The sequence below is a fragment of the Oryctolagus cuniculus genome, chromosome 19, assembly GCF_964237555.1.
Source record: "Oryctolagus cuniculus chromosome 19, mOryCun1.1, whole genome shotgun sequence".
Lineage (NCBI taxonomy): Eukaryota > Metazoa > Chordata > Mammalia > Lagomorpha > Leporidae > Oryctolagus > Oryctolagus cuniculus.
In genome coordinates this window covers 39,609,454-39,633,110 of record NC_091450.1, presented here as the reverse complement: position 1 = coordinate 39,633,110, position 23,657 = coordinate 39,609,454, and the positions used below count along the sequence as shown (strand labels likewise).

The window sequence follows — 23,657 nt, the reverse complement described above, 5'->3', positions numbered from 1 at the left end:
CGGGAGGGGGCGCTGTGCGCAGGCGCGAGGTGACGCCGCGGCAGGGCCGGAAGGAGCGCGGCGGCGGCGGCGGTGGCGGTGGCGGACCTGTCGGCGGTAGAGCCAGCTGACTGAACGCCGCGGCGGCGGGCGGCCGGGCGAGCTCGCGTCGCGAGCCGGCGAGGTGGGTGGCGAGGCCGGCTTGGCCGCGGGGCCTGAGGCGAGGCGGCCTGTCTGCCCGCCGCCCGGTGGGAGTCCCTGTGGGAGTGGGGGCGGGGGCCAGGGCCGCGAGGGGCTGGCTGTGAGGGCGGCCGGGCCGAGGGGGCGCGGGCCGGGGTCTGGGCCCGGCTCAGGACGCCGCCGAGCCGCTGGAGCCGGGGCTGGAGCGGGCGGAAGGGCTGCGGGCGTCCGGGCGCCCCGCTCCCGCCACTTCGGGAAGTTTGCGCGGGGCGGCCCGCGCGTCTGTTTCGGGGGTCCTCGCTCCGCCGGTCCCGGGCTGGAACCCGCGGGGTCCGTGCAGCCGCGCGCGCGGCCTCGGCCGGCCGGAGGAGGCGGACCGCGACTTTGAACCCTGCTCCCCGCAGCCCCCGGGTGCCGACCTTTCGCCGTCGGTCCCGGGATCTCGGCGGAAGTTGGCGCCTGTCACCGAGCGGGGCCGGGGTCCCGGGGCGGCGCGGGGCGCGCGGGCGGCCCGGCCCCGAGACAGCTCTGGCCTCTGCTGTGGAGCCTGGCGGCCGCTCCGAACCGGTGCCAGCTCCAGTCGTCGCGGTCGGCGACTTGGGGGCAGTCGTCCTTGGGGATTCGACCGTGCAGACAGAACATCGTCTCCGTGCCCTGGAAGGAGGCGGGAAGAGGACAGGGAAAAGCCCCCGGCCTCTTCCCGACTTGGGGAGGTCGCCTAAGCAGTGGCCTCCGTGGCTTTGCCTTGTGTCCGGTTAATTCACTGTGCCCTGTGGGTAGGGCATGGTGGTGAGTTGGAGGAGCAGGCTGGCGGGCTTAGGGCAGAGTTTGCACCCCTGCGTAACCCTCGCTAGACGCTGCACACAGGGACCCCTCTGAAGAGAGAGCTGTTGAGTGGCTCTGTGAGTTAACCCGCTGCAGGCGTCCTGTACGGGCACCAGTTGGAGTCCCGGCTGCTCCACTTCCGATCCAGTTCCCTGCTGTGGCCTGGGGAAGCAGCAGAGGGTGGCCCAGGTCGTCGGGCCCCTGCACCTGCGTGGGAGACCCGGAGGAGTCTGGCTCCTGCCTCCCTGCTCAAACCCTGGCTGTTGTGGCCATTTGGGGAGTCAACCAGCAGATAGAATCTCTTTGTCTCTTCCTCTGTCATTGTAACTCTAACTTTCAAATAAGTAAATCGTAAAAAAAAAAAAACCTTTGAAGGCCTTGTAGTAAAGTCTAATGATTTGGGTTCTGACTCGGAGACTGAAAGCATACAGATAGGATGGGCGGGAGAGGAGTGTTTGCTGACGGGAGGATGAGCTAGTATTGATTACGCTCACTAGTGGAGTCTTGGTTTACTTCAGGCTAGAGTTTTTTTTTTTTTTTTTTTTTTTTTTGGACAGGCAGAGCTAGAGAGAGACAGAGAGAAAGGTCTTCCTTTGCCGTTGGTTCACCCTCCAATGGCCACTGCGGCCGGCGCACCGTGTTGATCCGATGGCAGGAGCCAGGTGCTTCTCCTGGTCTCCCATGGGGTGCAGGGCCCAAGCACTTGGGCCATCCTCCACTGCCTTCCCCGGGCCACAGCAGAGAGCTGGCCTGGAAGAGGAGCAGCTGGGACAGACTCTGGCCCCCTAACCGGGACTAGAACCCGGGGTGCCGGCGCTGCAGGTGGAGGATTAGCCTAGTGAGCCGTGGCGCCAGCTAGTTTTTTATTATTATTTGAAAGGTGTAATGACAGAGATCTTCCATCCATTGTTTTTGCCAACTGGCTGGGGCAGGCTGAAGCCAGGAGCCAGAAACTCCATCCTGGTCTCCTACGTGGGTGGCAGGTGCCCAAGTACTTGGGCCATCTGCTGCTGCTTTTCCAGGTGCCTTAGCAGGGTGCTGGATTGGAAGTGTCGTGGGACTTGAACAGGCGTCTGACGTAGGTTGCCAGTGTCACAGTTTAACCCACTGCAGCACACTGCTGGCCCCATTATCTTTATTTAATATATTTTTTTAAATACCTATTTGAAAGGCGTGCTTACAGAGAGGAGAGACAGATCTTCCACCTGCTGGTTTACTACCCAGGTGACAGCAACAGCCAGGATTGGGCCAGGCCAAAGCCAGGAGCTTCATCCGAGTCTCCTACATGGGAGGTGGTAGGGGCCCAAACACTTGGACCATCTTCCGCTGCTTTCACAGGCCGTTAGCGTGGAGCTGGATCATAAGTGGAGCAGCCTGGTCTTGAACCTACTATGCACAACACTGGCCTCATTGTCTATTTCTAAGGGGAAGAAACTAAGATGTTGAAAACAGCTTACTTGGTCACATTGAAGGTCAGGGTCAGGACTTGAATTCAGTGTTTCCGGAGTCTTTCACTAGTTGTCCATCTGTACCTGTGAATGCTGCCTATTCACAAAGTGTTGCCAAAGTGGCAGCGTTGTGCTTGGCACCGTGCTGTGTCCTGGGGCGAGAAACATGAATCAAACAGATGATCCCGCCTTCTTGGAAGGTTTAGCATGGAGAGCCGTGGTGAGCAGTGTCCTGAGTGACCGAGTGACATTTCTACTGTGCTAAGTACTTTGGACAGCTGAGGGATGCTGTATGAGTTCACGGAGCGGGCGGCGGTGTACGGAGGGGAATAGGAAAGGGTTTTCTCTGAGGAAGTGAAGGGCTGAAGGGTGAGTGGATTTAATTCGGTCCTCAAGAGGCAGTGTAGAAGAGGAGTACAGCCAGCGCGAGGAGCCCGGGATAGGAGGCGGCACAGTGTGGTTGAGGCAGAGCCATTGTCGCTGCCGAGTGGTGGATGGAGGGCGAGGTGAAGGTGAGGCTGGTCAGCAAGGCTGTGTGATGCAGCGTTCTGTGTGCTGCTTCTGCTGGCCGTGGTTAGGATTTCGATTCTGCCATGATGAGCTTGATGGTTTAAAGGGGGGGAAACTTAATTCTGTGTCAAGGGATGGAGCCTATAAGGGCAGTATTTGGGATGGAAAGGACAGTGTGTCATGGTTCATGACAGAAGATTCAGTTGTGAACTCATTGCAAATACTTATTTTTGGGACTGACTGGCACTGTGGCAAAGAAGGTAAAACTGCAGCCCACAGTGCTGACATCCCGTATGGGCACTGGTTCCAGTCCCAGCAGCTCCACTTCAGATCTAGCCCTCTGCTAATGTGACTGGGAAAGCAGTAGATGGCCCGAGTCTTGGGCTCCTGTTCCCATGTGGGAGACCCAGAAGACCCAGCTTCAGCCGTTGTGGCCATCTGGGGAGTGAACCAGCAGATGGAAGACCTCTCTCTCTGCCTCTGCCTCTCTTTGAAATAAATAAATTAAATAAATTTTAAAAGAAATATTTATTATTGTCCACAGTGGATGAAGATGTGCTTATTTGTCCCAGTTCCCAGATCTTAATGTTTTCTGTAAAACCAGCCAACTCGCTGAATATTTTGATTTTAATTTTTGTTGAAAACCTTACCTCTTGTGGCTACAACTGATGACATGATTTTTTGAGCTCTTTCAAGCACTACTGAAATTCCAAACTTGTTGATAAAATTATGCCTGTATTTATGAATTTCATCCTTCCACCTTTATCATTTCATTTTGTCTACGTGTTACAGTGAACACACACTGCCTGTGTTCTCAGTTCACCATCTGTCTTGTTCTTCATTAGCATCTCCATCCTGTAGTCACCTAACCCTAACTTCCACGTCCACTCCCGTTCCTTTCTTCCCCTTGCGGTGATGGCCAGTTTCACACAGAAATCTCGTTGAGTCTAACTTGCAGACAGTCTCTTGTATGTCATTCCTCCGCCATCACACTGTTACCTCCCCTCCAGGCTTCACTGGCTCTGGTTTCCTGGCGCCAGTTGTCTTCTCATTTGCCTTACACATTGCGGTGAAGTTGATTTTCCAAAGCATTGCTTCCCATTGGCTCAGTTTCCTGTTGATGCATAACAGACCACCACAGAACATGTAAGAGTTTTCTTTGTTGATGGTTTCATCAGAAGATGAGGAGGGCTCGCCTGGGCTGTTTTCTGTAGTCTGCTGTCAGCACAGGTGGTGAGGACGAGGGATCCACTTCCGAGGTGGCCTTGTGAGACTGCTGGAAGGCTGGACTAGCTGCCTCGCTTTCCCCGACGCCCTGCGCTCGCCCTGCTCTCTTCCGCGCATTCACAGTGAGCTTCATTGTGTACATGTGCTCCTCCACTGATGGGACTCCGAAGTCTCCCAGGAAAGAGCTGTGTGGCATTTTCTTTATTAATTTGAAGTAGAGTTACAGAGACAGGGCGGAGAAAGGTCTTCCATTCGCTGGTTCACTCCCCAAATGGCCGCAATAGCCAGAGCTGAGCCCATCCAAAGCCAGGAGCCAGGAGCTTCTTCTAGGTCTCCCACGCGGTGCAGGCGCCCAAACACTTGGGCCATCTTCCACTGCCTTCCCAGGCCATAGCAGAGAGCTGGATCAAAGTGGGATGCTGGTGCTTCAGGCAGGGGCTTAGCCTACTGTGCCATAGCACTGGACTGAAAGCTTTTCTTTTGATGGAATGACCATGTATAAATTGGTCTCTCTTATTTCATTTAATCTTCATCACAGCATTACAAGGTAACAAGGACCAGTGTTGTGGCATAGTGGGTTTAGCTGCCACCTGCAAAGCCAGCATCCTATATGGGTGCCGGTTCAAGTCCTGGCTGCTCCGTTTCTGATCTGCCTCCCTGCTAATGGCCTAGGAAAGCTCCTGGTTTTGTCCTGGCTCAGCCCCTGCTGTTGTTGCCATTTGGAGAATGACCTAGCAGCTGGAAGATCACTTCCTTATTTTCTCTCTTTCTGTAAACTTTGCCTTTCAAATAAATCTTAAAAAGTATTTTGAACACTAAATTCCAGTAGCTAAACTTAAATTCTTTTTCTTTTATCATAACTAGCTTCCTTCAATTTAATGCTGGAAATCAAAGGAAAATGTAATTAATTTTACGTCTAATTTAGTTAGGACGTCAGGCCTGTAGTTAAACAGATTACTAGTGACCCTTCAAGATTCCTTGGGATTGGCACATCAGTGCCCCAGTTTATGATGGAATTTTATTCTTCACCAGAAGTAGGGCTTACAGCAGGTCATTTAAACCCCTGACACTCAGCGCTACCTCTGGGCTTCAGATCATGATGCCTACATTTGAAGCCTAATGTACTGAACTAGTGAATGGGCTGGGCCAGGCCAAAGCCAGGAGCCAGGAGCTTCTTCGAGGTCTCCTACGTGGGTGCAGGAGCCCAAACACTTAGGCCATCTTCCACTGCTTTCCCGGGCCATTAGCAGGGAGCTGGATCAAAGGTGGAGCAGCTGGGTCTCCTGCTGGCGCCCATATGCGATGCCAGCATCGTAGACAGCAGCCTTACCCAGCACACCACAGTGTTGGCCTACTTCATCGCCCTCAGTGCTTCTCTTTTCTCCTTTTTCCAGACCCTTTGGAGCAGAAGGTCACCATGTTTAGATGTTAGCAGCCATATGTGTGCAAGTCTGTGTTTGAAAATGGCAGAGGGAAACAGCAATGAAGAGGTAATTCACCTGAACAACTTTCACTGCCACCGGGGACAAGGTGAGTTGTGCACTTGTCTCATTTTTTCTTTCCTGGTTGCCTTTTCTTTTAGTATAGCAGCCGTGTCATCTTGGACCCTGTTTTCATCATTTAAAATCCAGAGATATTTGAGTTTTAGATTTCAGCATAAAGGGACTTGCCAGAGAAGAATTACGTCAGTGGTGATACCTCTTGGCTTGAGTGGACTTTGAGAATCATCCATCGCAGGGAATGGATGTTCAGCCTAGTGGTTAAGATGCCCGTGTTCAGGCCAGGGCTGTGTGTGTAGCAGGTTAAGCTGTCATCTGCAGTGCTGGCATCCCATGTGGGGGCCAGTTCAAGTCCCGGCTGCTCCACTTCCAATCCAGCTCCCTGCTAATGTGCACTGGGAAAGCAGCAGATAATGGCCCAAGTGCTTGGGCCCTGCCACATGGGAGACCTCCTGGCTCCTGACTTCAGCCTGGGCCAGCCCTGGTCATTGCAGCTATTTGGGGAATGAACCAGCAGATGGAAGATTCTCTCTCTGTTTCTTCTCTCTGTGTAACTCTGACTTCCAAATAAATAAATAAATCTCTTAAAAAAAAAAAAAAAAAAAAAGCCCCTGTTCTACATTGGAGTTCTGGTAGTAGATTCCTGACTCCAGCTTCCTGCCCTGGAAATGCAGGCCCCAGGAGACAGCAGTGATGGCTCAAGAAACTGGGTTCCTGCCACCCACATAGAGAACTTAGATTGCATTCCTGGCTCCTGGTTTTGGCCCTAGCCCTGTCCTGGCTGCTGTGGGTAACTAGGGAGTAGCCCAGCAGGTGGAAGCCCTGTCTCAGTCTTTGTCTCTCAAAAAAATAAATAAATAAAAATAAGTTCATTTTAAAAGCTGTAAGCTGCCTGAACAGCTATGAACTTGCAGTCACGGGATCTGAGAGGTGGGATTACTGGGGCGCCAGTTCTCTGGCTCAGAGCATGGTAACAGTAAAGGTGCACTCTGTGCCGCAGATGCTGCGGAGAATGCTCACCCTCCATGGCTCAGCCTCCCGGGAAATTTTATGGTACTTAAAATTCTGGGAATTTTACAGGTTTGTAAAGAGAAGAGTGCCTGGCACTGGTATTATGGTACAACAGGTTAAGCTGCCATCTGTGACTCTGGCATTCCATAGGAGTGATGGTTTGAATCCTGACTGTGCCACTTCTGAGCCAGCTCCATGCTAATATGCCTAGAAAAGCAGCAGAAGATGGTCCAAGTACTTGGGTCCCTGCCACCCATGTGGGAGACCCAGATGGAGTTCTTGGCTCCTTCCTTCTACCTGGCCCAGCCCCAGCCTTTGCAGCCATTTGGGGAGTGAACCAGTGGATGGAAGACCTCCCCCTCTCTGTGTAACTCTGCCTTTCAAATAAATAAATGAATATATTTTTTAAAAAGTACCTGCATTTCTGTGACACTCTTAAGTGTATTTGAAATTTCCTGTGAAATATTCACATTTGCACTTGGACTAAAAGGAAAAATTCATGTTGATGAGTAGGAAAAGAATCCCTAATGTATTCATTTTTTGCAAATATGAATTCCAAGGAAGAGGTTGTGCAGGTTTTGTTTTCTTCTGTTGATGGTATTTTGTGCTCACGAAGATGACTGTTTTCCAGGAGAGAATAAAGTATATGTACTTGGCTTTCAGAGCATTTAAAGTTGAGCAGATTTTGTTATGCAAAGAAATTGAGAAAAATAAAATTGTTCAAGCTGTGCAAATTCTGAGTATCAAACATTGATTTTTAGAATTTTATTAATAGTGTGTTCTAACTTGGGTAGTGATGGTAGCCATAATTTATTGTGATTTTGAAAGTTTTAAATTTCAGTTTTAACTTGTATTCCAAGTTTTCTGTATATAAAAGATAAGTATTGTGGTTGTTATCTTTTATTTGGGCCTTAAATACAAACTTTTTCAAAAACAATAAATAAATTAACTAGTTTGGAAGTCAGAGCAACAGAGAGATAAGGGAAAGGCAGAGAAAAAGAGCTATCTTCCATCTACTGGTTCACTCCCCAAGTGGCCGTAACAGCCTGAGCTGGGCGGCTCCAAAACCAGGAGCCAGGAGCTTCTTCCGGGTGTCCCACGTGGGTGCAGGGGCCCAAGCACCTGAGCCATCCTCCACTGCCCTCCCAGACACATGAGCAGGGAGCTGCATTGAAACTGAAGCAGCCGAGACTCAAACTGGTGCCGGAATGGGCTGCCTGCGTTGCAGGTGATGCTCTACAAAGTAAGCCACAACGCGAGCCCCAATAAATAAGTCTTTAAAAAAATATGAAAACTCAGTGAACTCCCAGGAAGCTTAAACACAGGGCAGTCTGTGCCTAGACTGTCTGTCTGTTGCCTGTGTGAGTCGTGACTTGTCGCCCGGCTGCGTGGGAGAGGAGAAATCTGGAAATCTGCTCGCAGTGCAGACTCATCACTGCTCACCTGTGCCCTCAGGAGTATCGTACGTCACACGCGTCTTAGCTCTCCTGGGACTCTGCAGTGTGAATTAGGCCATTTCTGGTTGTCCCGTCTGCAGACTGTGTGTTGGAGCCTTTTCCATGCTGATACAGAGCTTGCTTCTTGTAAAGCTGCTGATTTGAAGAATTTTGTTGAAGTCTCTTTCCTGCTGTCAACTCCCATTTCTCCTCCTGGTTTGTACTTGAGGGTTATTCTTGAGTTCCTTTACTGTCGTCATCCTGGTGGGGCTTTGGAAGGTAATGGTGATCTTTTGGATTCGTTCTGCCAGAAGTTTCTTTTTATTATTTTTAAAACATTTATTTATTTATTTGAAAGGCAGAGTTACACAGAGGCAGAGGCAGAGTGAGAGGTCCTCCATCCTCTGGTTCACTCCCCAGTTGGCTGCGACGGCTGGAGCTATGCTGATCCAAAGTCAGGCACCAGGAGCTTCTTCCTGGTCTCCCATGCGGGTGCAGGGGCCCAAGGACTTGGGCCATCCTCTGCTGGTTTCCCAGGCCACAGCAGAGAGTGAGGTCAGAAATGGAGCAGCTGGGTGTGGCCTGGGAGGGCAGCAGAGGATGGCCTGAGTGCTTGAGTCCCCATACCCGCATGGGAGACCAGGAGAAAGCACCTGGCTCCTGGCTTCAGATTGGCACAGCGCCGACCGTGGTGGCCATTAGGGGAGTGAACCAACGGAAGGAAGACCTTTCTCTCTGTCTCTCTCTCACTGGCTATAACTCTACCTGTTAAATAAAAAAAATTTTTTTAAAAAAGAAATGGAGCAGCTGGGACTTGAACCAGCACCCATATGGGCTGCCAGCACTACAGGCAACGGCTTTACCAGCTAAGCCACAGCACCGATCCCTGGATATAATGGACATTCTAAGCCCTCATTTTAGGTGATAGCTTTATCTATATAGGCCTTTAAGTCCAGTTTTCTTTTTATTTTTTTTAACAGTAAATTTTTTAAAAAATTTTATTTATTTGCAAGTCAGAGTTACACAGAGAGAAGAGAGGCAGAGAGAGAGAGAGGTCTTCATCTGATGGTTCACTCCCCAATTGGCCACAACGGTCAGGGCTGCACCAATCTGAAGCCAAGAAGTTCTTCCAGGTCTCCCACGCGGGTGCAGGGGCCCAAGCATTTGGGCCACCATCTTCTGCTTTCCCATATCACAGCAGAGAGCGGGATTGGAAGTGGAGCAGCTGGATCTCGAACCGGTGCCCATATGGGATGCTAGTGCTTCAGGCCAGGGCATTAACCTGCTGCACCACAGCACCAGCCCCCCAGTTTTCAATTCTGTGAATATTCCAACAAAATACTTGTTTCAAAGTTACCGTAGATAGAAGATATATTTATTGCTCAATTTGTCTTCATAGCTGCCCTACATAGAGGATGATGGAACATAATTTACAGTTAAAGGTAGCTGTGGTATAGTGGAAACACCACTGGATTTGAAATGAGGCAACTCTGTAATATGTCAAGTGCTATATAATAAAACAGCATTTTATGTGGGTTTTCACAATTATTTGCTAATCTTAATATTGAGGAAATGGATACTTTAAGTGACAACTCCAACAGCTAGAGTGTAGTAGAACTGTCAATCCAACCTTATATCCTACAGACATACGTTTTGTTTTAAACTGCTGGCCCTGGTATCACCATTGTTTTCTTGTAGGACTTAAATTAAGTCGTTGGTTTTTAATGGCTTTTCAAATTGTAGGGTGCCAAAAAAATACCTGAAACATTAACCTTGAGAAAGAAATTATAGCTTTAATGGAAGAATTTCAAAAATTACAGTGGTATTGCTTTTTTCTTCCCCCAACCTTGCCTTCCCTTAGAACATTGAGTATACTTTCTCTTCATTGCCCATTTTAACCTTTAACATTTCCGTGGAGGCACTTAGGAGAAAAGTGTATCTGTGTTGTTACCCAGGGATTCATATAAAATGTCATCTATCTGTAAGCAGATAGAAGGAAGTAGATACCTTGGACAGAATTATTGCATCTTTTTTTTTTTTTTTTAAGATTTATTTATTTTATTTGAAAGGCAGAGTTAGAAGTAGAGACAGAGATCTTCCATCCACTGGTTTACTCCCCCAAATGGCTGCAACAGCCAGAGCTGGGCCAGGTTGAAGCCAGGAGCTTCCTCCAGGTCTCTCATGTAGGTACAGGGGCCCAAACAATTGAGCCATTTTCCACTGTTTTCCCAGGTGCATTAGCAGGCCACTGTATCGGAAGTGGAGTAGTCTGGACTCAAACCAATGCCCACATGGGATGTCGGCATTGCAAATGGCAGCTTAACCTGCTGTGTCACAGTGCCAGCCCTGAGAATTATTGCATCTTGATGGTTTATTTATAATTATATTCAAGAAAATTAAGAAAAATACACTGCTTCCTGTCATATATACTAAATGGTTACTGAAGTATATTTGCTTAAATAATCCTTAAGGTTTATGTCTAAAATGAGCAAATTTTAATGTTTTAAATATTGAATGAAAGGGTTACTGTTTTTAAATGGATTTTTGTTCATACCTAGCAGTTTCAATAATTGAACCATTGTTCCTAGGAAGAATATTTTGGGAGGCCATGATTTCACTTTAAAGAAAGAGGCATCAGGATTTTATCAGGGGCTGGCATTGTAGCACCGTGGGTTAAGCACAGGCTGCAACACCAGCGTCCCACATGGCCGCAGATTCAGCTCCTGGCTATTGCACTTCCGTTCCAGTTCCCTGCTCCTGCCCTGGGAAAAGCAGTGGAATATGGCCCATGGACCCCTGCACCCACTTAGGGGACCTGAATGGTGATCCTGGCTCCTGGCTTTGGCTTGGATTAGCCCAGGCTGTTGTAACCATCTGAGGAATGAATCAGCAGATAGAAGGTATCTTTCTGTCTCCCCCTCCCTCTCACTGTAGCTTTGACTTTCAAATAAATAAATAAATCTTTTTATTTTAAATATTTATCTGTTTGTTTAAAAGGCAGAGTTGGGGGTAGCCAGGGAGAGAGTTTTTCCATCTGCTGGTTCACTCAGCAAATGGCTGCACCAGCTGGAGCTGGGCTGATCCAAAGCCAGGGGCCCAAGGAGTTGGGTCATCTTCCACTGCTTTCCTAGGCCGTAACAGAGAGCTAGATCAGAAGTGAAGCAGCCAGGACTCTAACCGGTGCCGGTTTGGGATGCCTGCATTGCAGGTGGTAGCTTTACTCATTAAGGCACAGCGTCAGCTCCATAAATAAATCTTTTAGAAAACATTTTATCGATAATTTCTCCAACCTAATATAGGAAAAAGTTGATAGAAACTGGAATTGTGGTGCAGTGGACTAACCTTGGAACTCCAGCATCTCCTGTGAGTACCAGTTCAAGTCTTGCCTGCTCTGCTTCCAGTTCAGCTCCCTGCTGGTGTCGCCTGGGAAAGCAGAGGAGAATGGCCCAAGAGCTTGATCTGTGCCTCCCCAGTGGGAGACCTGGATAGAGATCCAGGCTCCTGGTTTCAGCCTAAACAAGCCCCAGATGTTACAACCATTTGGAAAGTGAATCAGTGGACTGAAGATTTCTATCTCTCCCAGTCACTCTGCCTCTCCAATAAATAAATCCTAGAAAAAGTTGATGGCTGATGGTTGTGGCATAGTGGGCTAAGCCTGCGGCACCGGCATCCTGTGTAGGCATCTTTTCGAGTCCTGGCTGCTCCTGTTCCTATCCAGCTTGCTTCTTTTTTTTTTTTTTTTTTTTTTTTGACAGGCAGAGTGGACAGTGAGAGAGAGAGACAGAGAGAGAGAAAGGTCTTCCTTTGCCGTTGGTTCACCCTCCAATGGCCGCCGCTGGCCCGATGACAGGAGCCAGGTGCTTCTCCTGGTCTCCCATGGGGTGCAGGGCCCATGCACTTGGGCCATCCTCCACTGCACTCCCTGGCCACAGCAGAGAGCTGGCCTGGAAGAGGGGCAACCGGGACAGAATCTGGCGCCCCGACCGGGACTAGAACCCGGTGTGCCGGCGCCACAAGGTTGAGGATTAGCCTAGTGAGCCGCGGCGCTGGCCAGCTTGCTTCTATAGCCCGGGAAAGCAGTAGAAGATGGCCCCAGTGCTTGGGTGCCTGCACCCACATGGGAGACCCAAAAGAAACTCCTGGCTTTGAATTGGCCCACTTCCGGTCATTGCGGCCATTTGAGGAGTGAACCAGTGGATGGAAGACCTTTCTGTCTCTCCCTCTTTCTCTCAGTAACTCTACTTCTCAAACAACAGCAGCACCAAAAAGTTGATAATCTGAGCCTAGTATTATTGTCAGATTTTTTGGTAGCAATTTCTAAAATGTGTTACTGAAAAGAATCAGCATAGAAACATGACTCCTGTATGTATTTACTTGCTCACTCACTTAGAAGGCAGAGTAACAAAGAGGGAGAGACAGATCTTCCAGCTGCTAGTTAACTTCCCAGATGCCTGGAATGACAGAAGACAGAAACCTAAGCCGGCGCCGTGGCTCAATAGGCTAATCCTCCACCTTGCGGCGCCGGCACACCGGGTTCTAGTCCCGGTCAGGGCGCCGGATTCTGTCCGGTTGTCCCTCTTCCAGGCCAGCTCTCTGCTGTGGCCAGGGAGTGCAGTGGAGGATGGCCCAGGTGCTTGGGCCCTGCACCCCATGGGAGACCAGGAAAAGCACCTGGCTCCTGGCTCCTGCCATCGGATCAGCGCGGTGCGCTGGCTGCAGCAGCGGCCATTGGAGGGTGAACCAACGGCAAAGGAAGACCTTTCTCTCTCTCTGTCTCTCTCTCTCATTGTCCACTCTGCCTGTCAAAAAAAAAAAAAAAAAAAAAAAAAAAAAAAAAAAAAAGACAGAAACCTGGAACTCCATCCAGGTCTCTCAGATTGGGGGCAGATTGGCAGCATCTTCTGCTGCTTTCCCCCAGCACATTAGCAAGAATCAGAAGTGGAGCAGCTGGGACTTGAACTGGCATCCAAATGAAATGCTGGTATTACAGGTAGGGGCTTAACGTCCGTGCCACAGTGGTGGCCCCTGGAAACATGGCGTGAAATGCTGAGTTGCAGCTGCTGCTTGAGGGAGGTTAGTTAACCCACTAGCAGCTTTCGGCTTCTCCCTCTTCAGACCAGAGTTAAAGGACCGAATGTATGGTGCTCGTCTCCCAGTAACCGTTTGCTCTGCCTTCCCGTAGACTGGATCAGTCTCAGAGATGGGCCCATCACCATCTCTGACTCCTCTGATGAGGAAGGGATTCCAATGCTGGTCACCCCGGCACCTCCGCATCATGAAGAAGAGGACTTGGATGATGATGTCATTCTGACAGAGGTCAGTTTTTCTCAGATGTACCATGATGCAACATACTGGAAGTTAGTGATCTGATGGTTCCACTGTGGGCCTTGCCGAGCACCTGAGAGCACCGCTTGTACATTTTCTGCGTTTCTGAGAACAGCCGCTCTCACCCTAGCTCACGCTCCCGTAGCTTTAGAGGTCGTGTGTGTCTGTCTGTGGCTGGAAGTCTGCGCCACCCCTGCTGCACTTCTGTAATCACTATAGCACTGTCATGTGTCTTTCTACCAGAGAGGGCTCATCACCCGAATGAATGATCCCGTATGTTCAGCACCATCCTCAGTTTTCTCGTGCTGCTATTTTCACATGAATTTTACAATCAGCTTTTCTACTTGAAAATTATAGATGGGGCTGGCGCTGTGGCGCAGCGGGTTAACGCCCTGGTCTGAAGCGCCAGCATCCCATATGGGCACCAGTTCGAGACCCAGCTGCTCCACTTCCAATCCAGCTCTCTGCTATGGCCTGGGAAAGCAGTAGAGGATGGCCCAGGTCCTTGGGCCCCTGCATCTCCGTAGGAGACCCCGAGGAGGCTCCTGGCTCCTGGCTCCTAGCTTTGGATGGGCGTAGCTCTGGCCATTGCGGCCAATTGGGGAGTGAGCCATCGGATGGAAGATCTCTCTCTGTCTCTGTCTCTGTCTCTGTCTCTCCTCTCTCTGTGTAACTCTGACATGCAAATAAATTAATCTTTTTAAAAAATTATAGGTAGATAAATACATAATAGATTTGTGTAAATCTCAGCAAATCTTCAAATCTTGTTACACGTAGAACAGTTTATAATACTCCCAAGTGTCTTGCCTTTTTTTTTTTTTTTTTAATTTAGTTATTCATTTGAAAGGCAGTGGGCAGAGATCTTCCATCCACTGGTTCATTCTCTAACATGGTTATAGCTGCCAGGGCTGGGCCAGGCCATAGCCAGGAGCCAGCAGCTCCATCCAGGTCTCCCAGGTGGATGGCGAGGGGACATGCATGTAGACCATCATCTGCGCTGCTTTATCAGGCCCATTAGCAGGAAGCTGTGTGGGAAGTGGAGCAGCTGGGACTCCAGCCAGCACTCCAGTATGCGATGCCAGCATCACAGGTGGCAGTTCAACCTGTTATGCCACAACATCAGCCCCTTTTATACTCTTCAACCAGGGCATTTTGAATTTTTCCTAAAATAATCTAAATTTTTTGTTACTCATCCTTTTTAAAAAATATTTATTACATTTTTATTTGAAAGTCAGAGTTACACAGAGAAAGAGAGGCAGAGAGAGAGAGAGAGGGTCTTCCATCCACTGGTTCACTCCCCAATTGGCCATGGGCCGATCTGAAGCCAGGAGCTTCCTCCCAGTCTTCCCGCATGGGTGCAGGGGCCCAGGGGTCTAGGCCATCTTCTGCTGCATTCCCAGGCCGTAGCAGAGAGCTGGATTGGAAGTGAAGCAGTCAGGACTGGAACTGGGGCTTATATGGGATGCCGGCACTGCAGGCGGCAGCTTTATCTGCTACGCCACAGTACCAGCCCCTTGTTACTCATTCTTGCTTATTTTATCTTTTCCTTTTGTGAGTGCTGTCTTTTCTTTCATTTTAATGGCTTTTTTAAAATTTAAGAGTTATTTTTTACATTTTCTTACAATTACCTTTTGTTGTCTAGTCATTTTTTTCAGTTGTCTTTCTTAATTTCTTGAGAGTTTTTGCATTTGACCTATCTGCAATTAATAAAGAATTTTTTCCAGCTTTTTACTGTGTTTTGCCTAATGATACTGTAATACTTCAAAAAAGCTTAATAGTGGTGATAACAATAACAATTATGACATAACTGGGAGTATTCTTAATATTTCTTTTATAAGCTCTTCTGTAAAATATTAAATTAAGGAAGTAGCCATTCTATTTTATTTCAAGTTTTTCTTCCATATATATGTGGAATTCTGTCGTGTCAGCTTCAGCATCTACAGATTACCTTGTGATTTTTCTTTGGTCTGTTGATTTGGGGAATTATTCTGTCTCTGGTCATGGTCATGTAATGCTGGTGGATTCCATGTGCTAATACTTGATTTAGGCTTTTCTCTGTAGATTTCATAAATGAAATTGGCGAGTAACTTGAGTGTGTGCCTGTGTTTTCTTTGACAGATTTTTAATAAGCCTGATCCTTGCTTTGTGTAAACAAAATAGCCTGTTCTTTCTGCCTTCCCGTATCCTGTGGTTCCTCTGGTTCGTGTGCTTGTGTTTCTGCCTTTTTCTTGATTCCATGAGCTGACCTTTACATTCCCTCCCTTTTCTCCCTTGTTTCCCTTCCTCCTCTTTACCAAAGAAACAGCCCTTATATTTGTCTCAGTTCTACCATTTGTTTTCCTTTTTTTTTTTTTATTTTCAAAGATTTATTTATTTATTGGAGAGTCAGAGTTACAGACAGAAGAGACAGGTCTTCCGTCTGCTGGTTCACTCATCAAATAGCTGTAATGGCCAGAGTTGGCTGATCTGGAGCTAGGAGCTGCTTCTGGGTCTCCCACATGGGTACAGGGGCCCAAGCACTTGGGTCATCTTCCACTGCTTTCCCAGGCCACAGCAGAGAGCTGGATGGGAAGAGGAGCAGCCAGGACTCAAACTGGGCCACAGGCAGAAGCTTAACCTCTGTGCCACAGTGCTGTCCCTACCATTTGTTTTCTTACTCATTAATTTTGCTTTTGTCTTCATTAACTCTTTTTTTTTTTTTTTTTTTTTTTGGACAGGCAGAGTGGACAGTGAGAGAAAGAGACAGAGAGAAAGGTCTTCCTTTACCATTGGTTCACCCCCCAATGGCTGCTGCGGCCGGTGCACCGCGCTGATCCGAAGGCAGGAGCCAGGTGCTTCTCCTGGTCTCCCATGGGGTGCAGGGCCCAAGCACCTGGGCCATCCCCCACTGCACTCCCTGGCCACAGCAGAGAGCTGGCCTGGAAGAGGGGCAACCGGGACAGAATCCGGTGTGCTGGCCCTGCAGGTGGAAGATTAGCCTATTGAGCCGCAGTGCCGGCCCCATTAACTCTTCTATTTGAGCATATTTAACAGATTTCTTTGCATCTGTTTTATGGCCCTTTTCCTAACTTCTTGAGTTATCCATTCTTTTGTATTATTCTGGTTATAGCTGTCTGACTACTACAAAACTTAATGGCTTAAAACAACTTCAGTCTTTCTGTTACCTCTCGTCTTCTGTGGGTCGGGATTTGAGACTTCCCTTAGGCTGTCATCAGATGGTGCTGGGGGAGGGACACTGGCAGGGACCTGGCAGACCTCGTCTCTGCAGGGCCTCTGTGTGGTCTTTTTAAATATACTTTATTAGACTATAGTTCATATACCATGCAGTTCTTCCACTTAGATGTACAGTTCAGTGATTTTTAGCATGTATTCACAGTTAAGCAACCATTGCCACATGAATTTTTGAACATTTTCATCAAACATCCTTGCTTTTTAGCAGTAACTTCTCATTTTCCCCCAACCTCTACACCTGACTTCCCACTGATCCTATTATGGAAATTTCATGTAAATGTACTCTTAAAATATACAATTTTTTTAAGATTTATTTATTTAAGAGGCAGAGAAAGAGAGAGAGAGGTCTTCTATCTACTGGTTCACTCCCCAGATGGCAGCAACTAGCAGAGCTGCACCCAGTCCAGAGCCAGGAGCCTCTTCAGGTCTCTCACTACGCTCTTCTGGGTCTCTCCACTGCAGTGCCAGCACCACATGCATGAGTGTTGTACATAGATAGGTGTACTTTGGGCAATAGTTTTGTATCTTTTTAAACAAAGAATTATTCTGTGTACAGTTTTTCAACTGACTTTTCTTAATTAAGCCTTTTTTTTTTTTTTTTAAGATTTTTTATTTATTTGACAGGTAGAGTTACAGACAGTGAGAGGGAGAGACAGAGAGAAAGTCTTCCTTCCGTTGGTGCACTCTTCAAATGGCCGCAACGGCTGGGGGAACCAGAACTAGAACTGGCGCCCATATGGGATTCCAGTGCTGCAGGCGGAGGATTAACCCAGTGCGCCACAGCACCGGCCCCCAATTAAGCCATTCTTGATGAGCTTTGCATTTTAGTACACACTGAGCTATTTGATTTTTTTGGTGGAGGGTTATATAGAGTGTTTTGTAGAACAAATAAGTTATAGGTTACTGAAACATTCTCATAGGGATAAACTCTAGAGTGTCTAGGTTTTCTTTTTACACTACAAATAGTATAGCAGTGAATATCCTTGTGTATGCTCTCTTTAAATATTTAGGGATTTGTAGAAAAGATTTTAATGAAAAAGTGACATTAATAGATCAGAAATAACATTTTTTTATTTTAATAAATAGTGCCAAATTGTTCTGCTAAATTCACCAACGTAAATGATGGTATTAGAGTTGTCACACATAGCCTAGCCACTGCTTGATATTTATCAGCAAAAAGGTTTGCCCATCTTACGGGGAGGAAATGGTCTTAATTTTTGTTTTGCTGTTGCTAATGAACTTAGATTCTGTTCATATGTTTATTTGAAGTTTATTATTCCTCCAGCTTGTTATTATTCTTTGCTATTTCCTTTACTACTGGGCAGTTATTTTTGTTTAGTAGTCTCAGAGGTTGAGTTATAATTTGGCTATAACTCAGGCTTTAATCTATGCCTCGTTACTTTGATTCTAACAGATATTATAGGGTGATCAAATTTCTTTAAGATAAATGTAAAGAATGGATTTTTAAAAAAAGATTTATTTATTTGAAAGAGTTACAGAGAGAGGTCAGGATACAGAGTGAGGTTTTCGATCTGCTAGTTCGCTTCCCAAATGGCCCCAAAAGCCAGAGCTGAGCTGATCCAAAGCCAGGAGCCAGGAGCTTCCTCCTGGTCTCCCATGCAAGTTCAGGGGCCCAAGCACTTGGGCCATCCTCCACTGTCCTCCCGGGCCACAGCAGAGCTGGATTGGAAGTGGAGTAGCCGGGACTCGAACCAGCACCCATATGGGATGCCAGCACTGCAGGTCAGCTTGACTTGCTACACCACAGCACTGGCCCCATGAAGAATGGATTTTGCTAGGAGGGAGGGCTTTTTTATTCTGTTTTTCCTTATTCTTTTTTTTAAGATTTTTATTTATTTATTTGACAAGTAGAGTTACAGACAGTGAGAGAGCAAGAGAGAGAGAGACAGAGAGAAAGTTCTTCCTTCCGTTAGTTCACTCCTCAAATGGCCGCTACAGCCGGAGTTATGTCTATCTGAAGCCAGGAGCCAGGTGCCTCCTCCTGGTCTCCCATGCGGGTGCAGGGCCCAAGCACCTGGGCCATCCTCCACTGCACTCCCAGGCCACAGCAGAGAGCTGGCCTGGAAGAGGAGCAACTGGGACAGAATCAGGAGCTCACATGGGATGCCGGCGCTGCAGGCGGAGGATTAGCCTAGTGAGCCACGGTGCCGGCCCCTGTTTTTCCTTATTCTATCTTAGAAGCTAAGTATAAGTGACATACGGACATAGCTTTCAATTGAATTATTTTTAAAATTTCATTTTTTTCTTAGACAAATAAACCTCAGACATCACGACCCAATCTCATCAAGCCAGCTGCCCAGTGGCAGGATCTGAAAAGATTGGGAGAAGAAAGGCCTAAAAAGTCTAGAGCAGCGTTTGAATCGGACAAGAGCAGCTGTTTGTCAGTGTGTAACAACCCGCTGTTTGATCCTGGGACACAGGATGATTCTGAGGATGACTATGGCGAATTTCTGCGTCTTGGGCCTCCTGGGATCTCTGAATTTTCTAAACCAAGAGGCCAAATAGAAAGAGAACCTAAACCTGGACCAAGTCATAACCAAGTAGCAGATGCCACCGTCAACCCCAGAGCGGAGCAGAAAGTCATTATCTTGGAAGAAAATAGCCTTTTCCCAGAAAGTGATCCTTTGGAAACTGCAAACCAGTCTTCTGAGGACTCTGAGACAGAGCTTTTATCAAACCTGGGAGAATCAGCTGGTACAGCAGATGATCAAGTCATCGAAGAAGACTGCTGGCTGAGCCATCCTTACCTCCGCTCTCTGAGCCAGCAGCCCCGGGAGGTCATGAACCAGGTTGTCCCTCAGGAGCGACAGCCTGAGGCAGAGCTGGGCCTGTTGTTGTTCCAGCATGAACTGCCGGGGCCAGCTTTTCCAAGGCCCGAGCCTCAGCAGGATGGGATTCCAGGCCCCGCTTCTCCTCAGCCCGCCCATCCTCTAGGAGAGCTTGAAGAGCAACAGTTAGCAATCGATGAGGAAGAGCCAGGGCCAGCCTTTCCATTGCAAGGATCTCAGGAGACCGCTTTGAAAGATATTTGGAGACAGGAAGCTACTGAAGTAGATCAAGAACTTATTGCACTACTAGTTAAAGAAACAGTAAGTTTTATTCTTGAAAATTATTTAAGTAATTGTGTACATTAAATGTTCTGACCTTTCTTTCATAACCAAAAAAAAATGTATCTATGGACTTCATTTTCCTAAGTACATGATGTAGGTGCACGGAATAGGAGAAGACATTAAAATGGTTGGTTTTTACTTAGCTCTCCGGAAAGCACTGTGGAGTTCTAGCTGCTTACCAAGGTGTCCTGGTGCTTCTACCTGACTTCCCTCAGCAGGTTTTTTCAGAGATCTGAGTTCACTCAGAACTTAAACCTGTAACGCATGTTTATGGAGTTACCTAATCCTGTTTCACCCATTGTAGCAGTCGTTAGCTCCATGTGGCTGATTATATTTAAATGTGTTACAGTTGACTAAAATTATAAATTCACTTTAAAAAAAAAGATTTCATTTGTTTACTTGAGAGGTATAGAGTTACACAAACAGAGAACTAAAGGAGGAACAGACAGAGAGGTCTCCCATCCACTGGTTCACTACACCCCCCCCCCCCCCCCCCGATGGCCACAACAGCTGGGGCTGGGCTGATCTGAATCCAGGAGCCAATAGATTCCGGGCCTCCCATGTGGGTTGCAGGAGCTGTCTGCTGCTTTGCCAGTCCATAACAGAGCTGGATCAGAAGAGGAGCAGCTGGGACTAGAACTGGCACCCATATGGGATGCCGGTGCTGCAAGTAGAGGCTTAAGTTCACTATACCACGGTGCTGGTCCTAAATTCACTTTTGTATGGCAGCAGTCACATTTTAACCCCAGTAGCACCATGGGGCTGACAGCTGTCTTATTAGGAAGCCCAGAATAAGAAATTTCCATCATCACCCGAAGTTCTATTGGATAGCCAAAGAGTAATGCAGGGCTTAAGAATGGGGGGTGAGTATTTGGCAGAGCAGTCAATGTATCTCTTGGGGTGCCCACATCCCCTATTAGAATACCTGGTTCAAGTCCCAGCTCCTCTGCTTGCCTTCCAGCTTTCTACTCATGTAACGTCTTGCGAGGCAGCAAATGATGGCTGAAGTGCTTAGGTCCCTGCCACCCACATGGGAGACCTGGATTGAGTTCCTAGCTCCTGGCTTTGACGTGACTGGCCCTGTCTGTGTGGCCATCTGGGGAGTGAACCAGCAGATGGAACATCTCTCTATATAAAAGAAAGAACAAAGAATGGAAATGCTAAATGGGAACAGAGAGCCAAAGGATCTCTTAAGAAACTTTAGACTTCATCTTCTATACAACCGATGAATCTGAGAACCCACACACAGAACTGTTATAACCTTTCTCTAATTGTTATTTTGTTAATACCTCTTGCCTTCCAGTTTTTATTGCCACAAAAAGCCAAACTGAATGAAATATAAGTAAATAATAATAATATCTTTCCAGGAAGCAAGATTTCCAGATGTAGCAAATGGGTATATTGAAGAAATAATTCATTTGAAGAATTACTATGATTTGAATGTGTAAGTAGACACCATACCTTTTTTTCTTTTCTTTGGTGATAAAATATATGTACTAAAATTCATCACTTGAGCTATTTTTTAAAATTTTTATTTAGTTAGAGAGCTGTTATCTGCCTCCTCACTCCCCAGATGCCTGCAGCAGCTGTGCCTGGGCTGTCCCTGTGGGTGGTAGGAACCCAACTGCTGGAGTCAGGAGTACCTGAATGCAGGTACTCCAGTATGGCACCTGGGCATCTTAATACTAAGACCAAAGCCCACTCTCCTTTTTTACATTATTAACTTAACAAAAGATTTTCTAAAATTAGAAAGGGTGGGGAGGCCGGAGCTGTGGCACAGCAGGTTAGCGCCCTGGTCTGAAGCGCCAGCATCCCATATGGGCGCCAGTTCAAGACCCAGCTGCTCCACTTCCAATCCAGCTTTCTGCTATGGTCTGGGAAAGCAGTAGAAGATGGCCCAGGTCCTTGGGCCCCTGCACCCATGTGGGAGACCCGGAAGAAGCTCCTGGCTCCGGACTTCAGATTGGCTCAGCTCTGACCATTGCGTCCAATTAGGGAGTGAACCATCAGATGGAAGACCACTCTCGGCCTCTCCTCTCTCTCTGTAACTCTGACTTTCAAATAAATAAATAAACCAGCTCTAACTCTCAGCTCCAGCTTCCTGGCAGTGTAGCCCCTGAGAGACAGCAGGTGAGGGCTCAGGTAGTTGGGGTCCTCCAACTCATGGAAATCTGAATTGAATTCTTGGCTCCCAGCTGGATCTGGCCTAGTACTGGCCATGGCAGGGGTTTGGAGAGTAAGTGAATGTGAACTTTGTCTCTCTCTCTCTACCTCTCAAATAAAAATTTTTTAAATGACTTTTAAAAGATTACAAAAGAAAAGTGAGAGAGGGCGCCAAATCAAGACTGTAAGGTACAGTGATTTCTCACTGAAGCTTTGAAAAAAATTGCCCTTGTTTGATGAGAGGAGTGAGCAGGAGCATTGCTGTATGGAGGACTTTGTTGAAACCTTCTCGGGTGTTTTTCTGTTACAACTTTATCTTCTTTCTTCAGAAGATACAACTGATAAGCAGATGTTACTGTTCTTTGGCCCTCCAGAAAGTCCACAATGAGAAAACTTTGATCGTCCCAAAAAACTATTGCCATGACCTTTGCTCTTGACCCCTCCCGTTTTGGCTTTGACTCGAACACGTCCACCTCTTGGTAGCCTTGCTTTGCCCTCTCTCATCCCTTTTTTTTTGTTTGTTTTTGTTTTTGTTTTTTTGACAGGCAGAGTGGACAGTGAGAGAGAGAGACAGAGAGAAAGGTCTTCCTTTTTGCCGTTGGTTCACCCTCCAATGGCCACCACAGCTGGTGCACCGCGCTGATCTGAAGCCAGGAGCCAGGTGCTTATCCTGGTCTCCCATGGGGTGCAGGGCCCATGCACTTGGGCCATCCTCCACTGCACTCCCTGGCCACAGCAGAGAGCTGGCCTGGAAGAGGGGCAACCGGGACAGAATCTGGCGCCCTGACCGGGACTAGAACCCGGTGTACCAGCGCCGCAAGGCGGAGGATTAGCCTAGTGAGCCACGGCGCCAGCCCTCATCCCTTCTTAAAACAAGTTGTCTACTTGTAGACTGATTTGGAACGTTGTCCCCGTAAAACTACTGGTCAAGCATCAGTGACTCCACTGTTTCTCCATCAGGCTTTTCCCAGTATTTTGATACTTGCTCTTCTGGTTTAGCGGGAGCTCATGTTGCTACAATAGAGCCTCTCCTCAGACTTCAGACTGATGTCTCTCCCTTCTTAGGGCTTCAAGCCAGCTTCTGTTCAGACCTCTTATATGTGACAAGTTACTGTGAGTTTATTTTGATGGAAAAATTGTTCCATCCATGCATCATTTTTTCATATCATTCATTTTACTTGAATTTTAAGACCCTCATGATAGCAATGTGAAATAAACCAATCTTAATTCTTTGTTTGCACTGAGTATAGACCTCAATTAGGCAGTACAGTTAGAATGTAAACTATATGGGGCCAGCATTGCGGCATAACAGCTTAAATCACTGTCACAGTGGCCTCCCATACGGGCACTGATGAGTCCTGGCTGCTCCACTTCCAATCCAGCTCTTTGCAGCTATGCCCAGGAAAGCAATGCCCCCTGCATCCATGGGCGAGACTCTGAAGAAGTTCCTGGCTCCTTGCTTTGATCTGGCCCAGCCTTAGCTTTTGTGACCATTTGGGGAGTGAACCAATTGATGGAATATCTCTCTGTCTCTCCCTCTCTCTAACACTGCCTTTCAAATAGATAAATAAATCTTTAAAAAATTTTTTAGACTATACCTGACCATAGATTAGTGATTTGGTCACTTGTGTGATTTTGTAGCCATTGCATCAAGTGGTCCCTTTGCCCTGCTCTCTTTCTCCTCTCTTCTGT

General features: G+C 47.6%; 1 protein-coding gene across 2 annotated transcripts in view; it reads left to right on the top strand.

Annotated features, from left to right (window-relative positions):
* RNF216 (ring finger protein 216) overlaps window positions 1–23,657 on the top strand; it is a 138,655-nt gene continuing 114,998 nt past the window's right edge. Inside the window, exons 1-5 of one of the 2 annotated variants that reach the window (XM_051839048.2) lie at window positions 1–163; window positions 5,564–5,699; window positions 13,298–13,431; window positions 18,942–19,781; window positions 21,170–21,246. In XM_051839048.2, the coding sequence (XP_051695008.1) occupies window positions 5,609–5,699; window positions 13,298–13,431; window positions 18,942–19,781; window positions 21,170–21,246 (1,142 nt within the window). In that variant the 5' untranslated portion in view covers window positions 1–163; window positions 5,564–5,608. The remainder of the gene's footprint in view (window positions 164–5,563; window positions 5,700–13,297; window positions 13,432–18,941; window positions 19,782–21,169; window positions 21,247–23,657) is intronic. The other variant, XM_070064338.1, reaches the window with a different exon arrangement.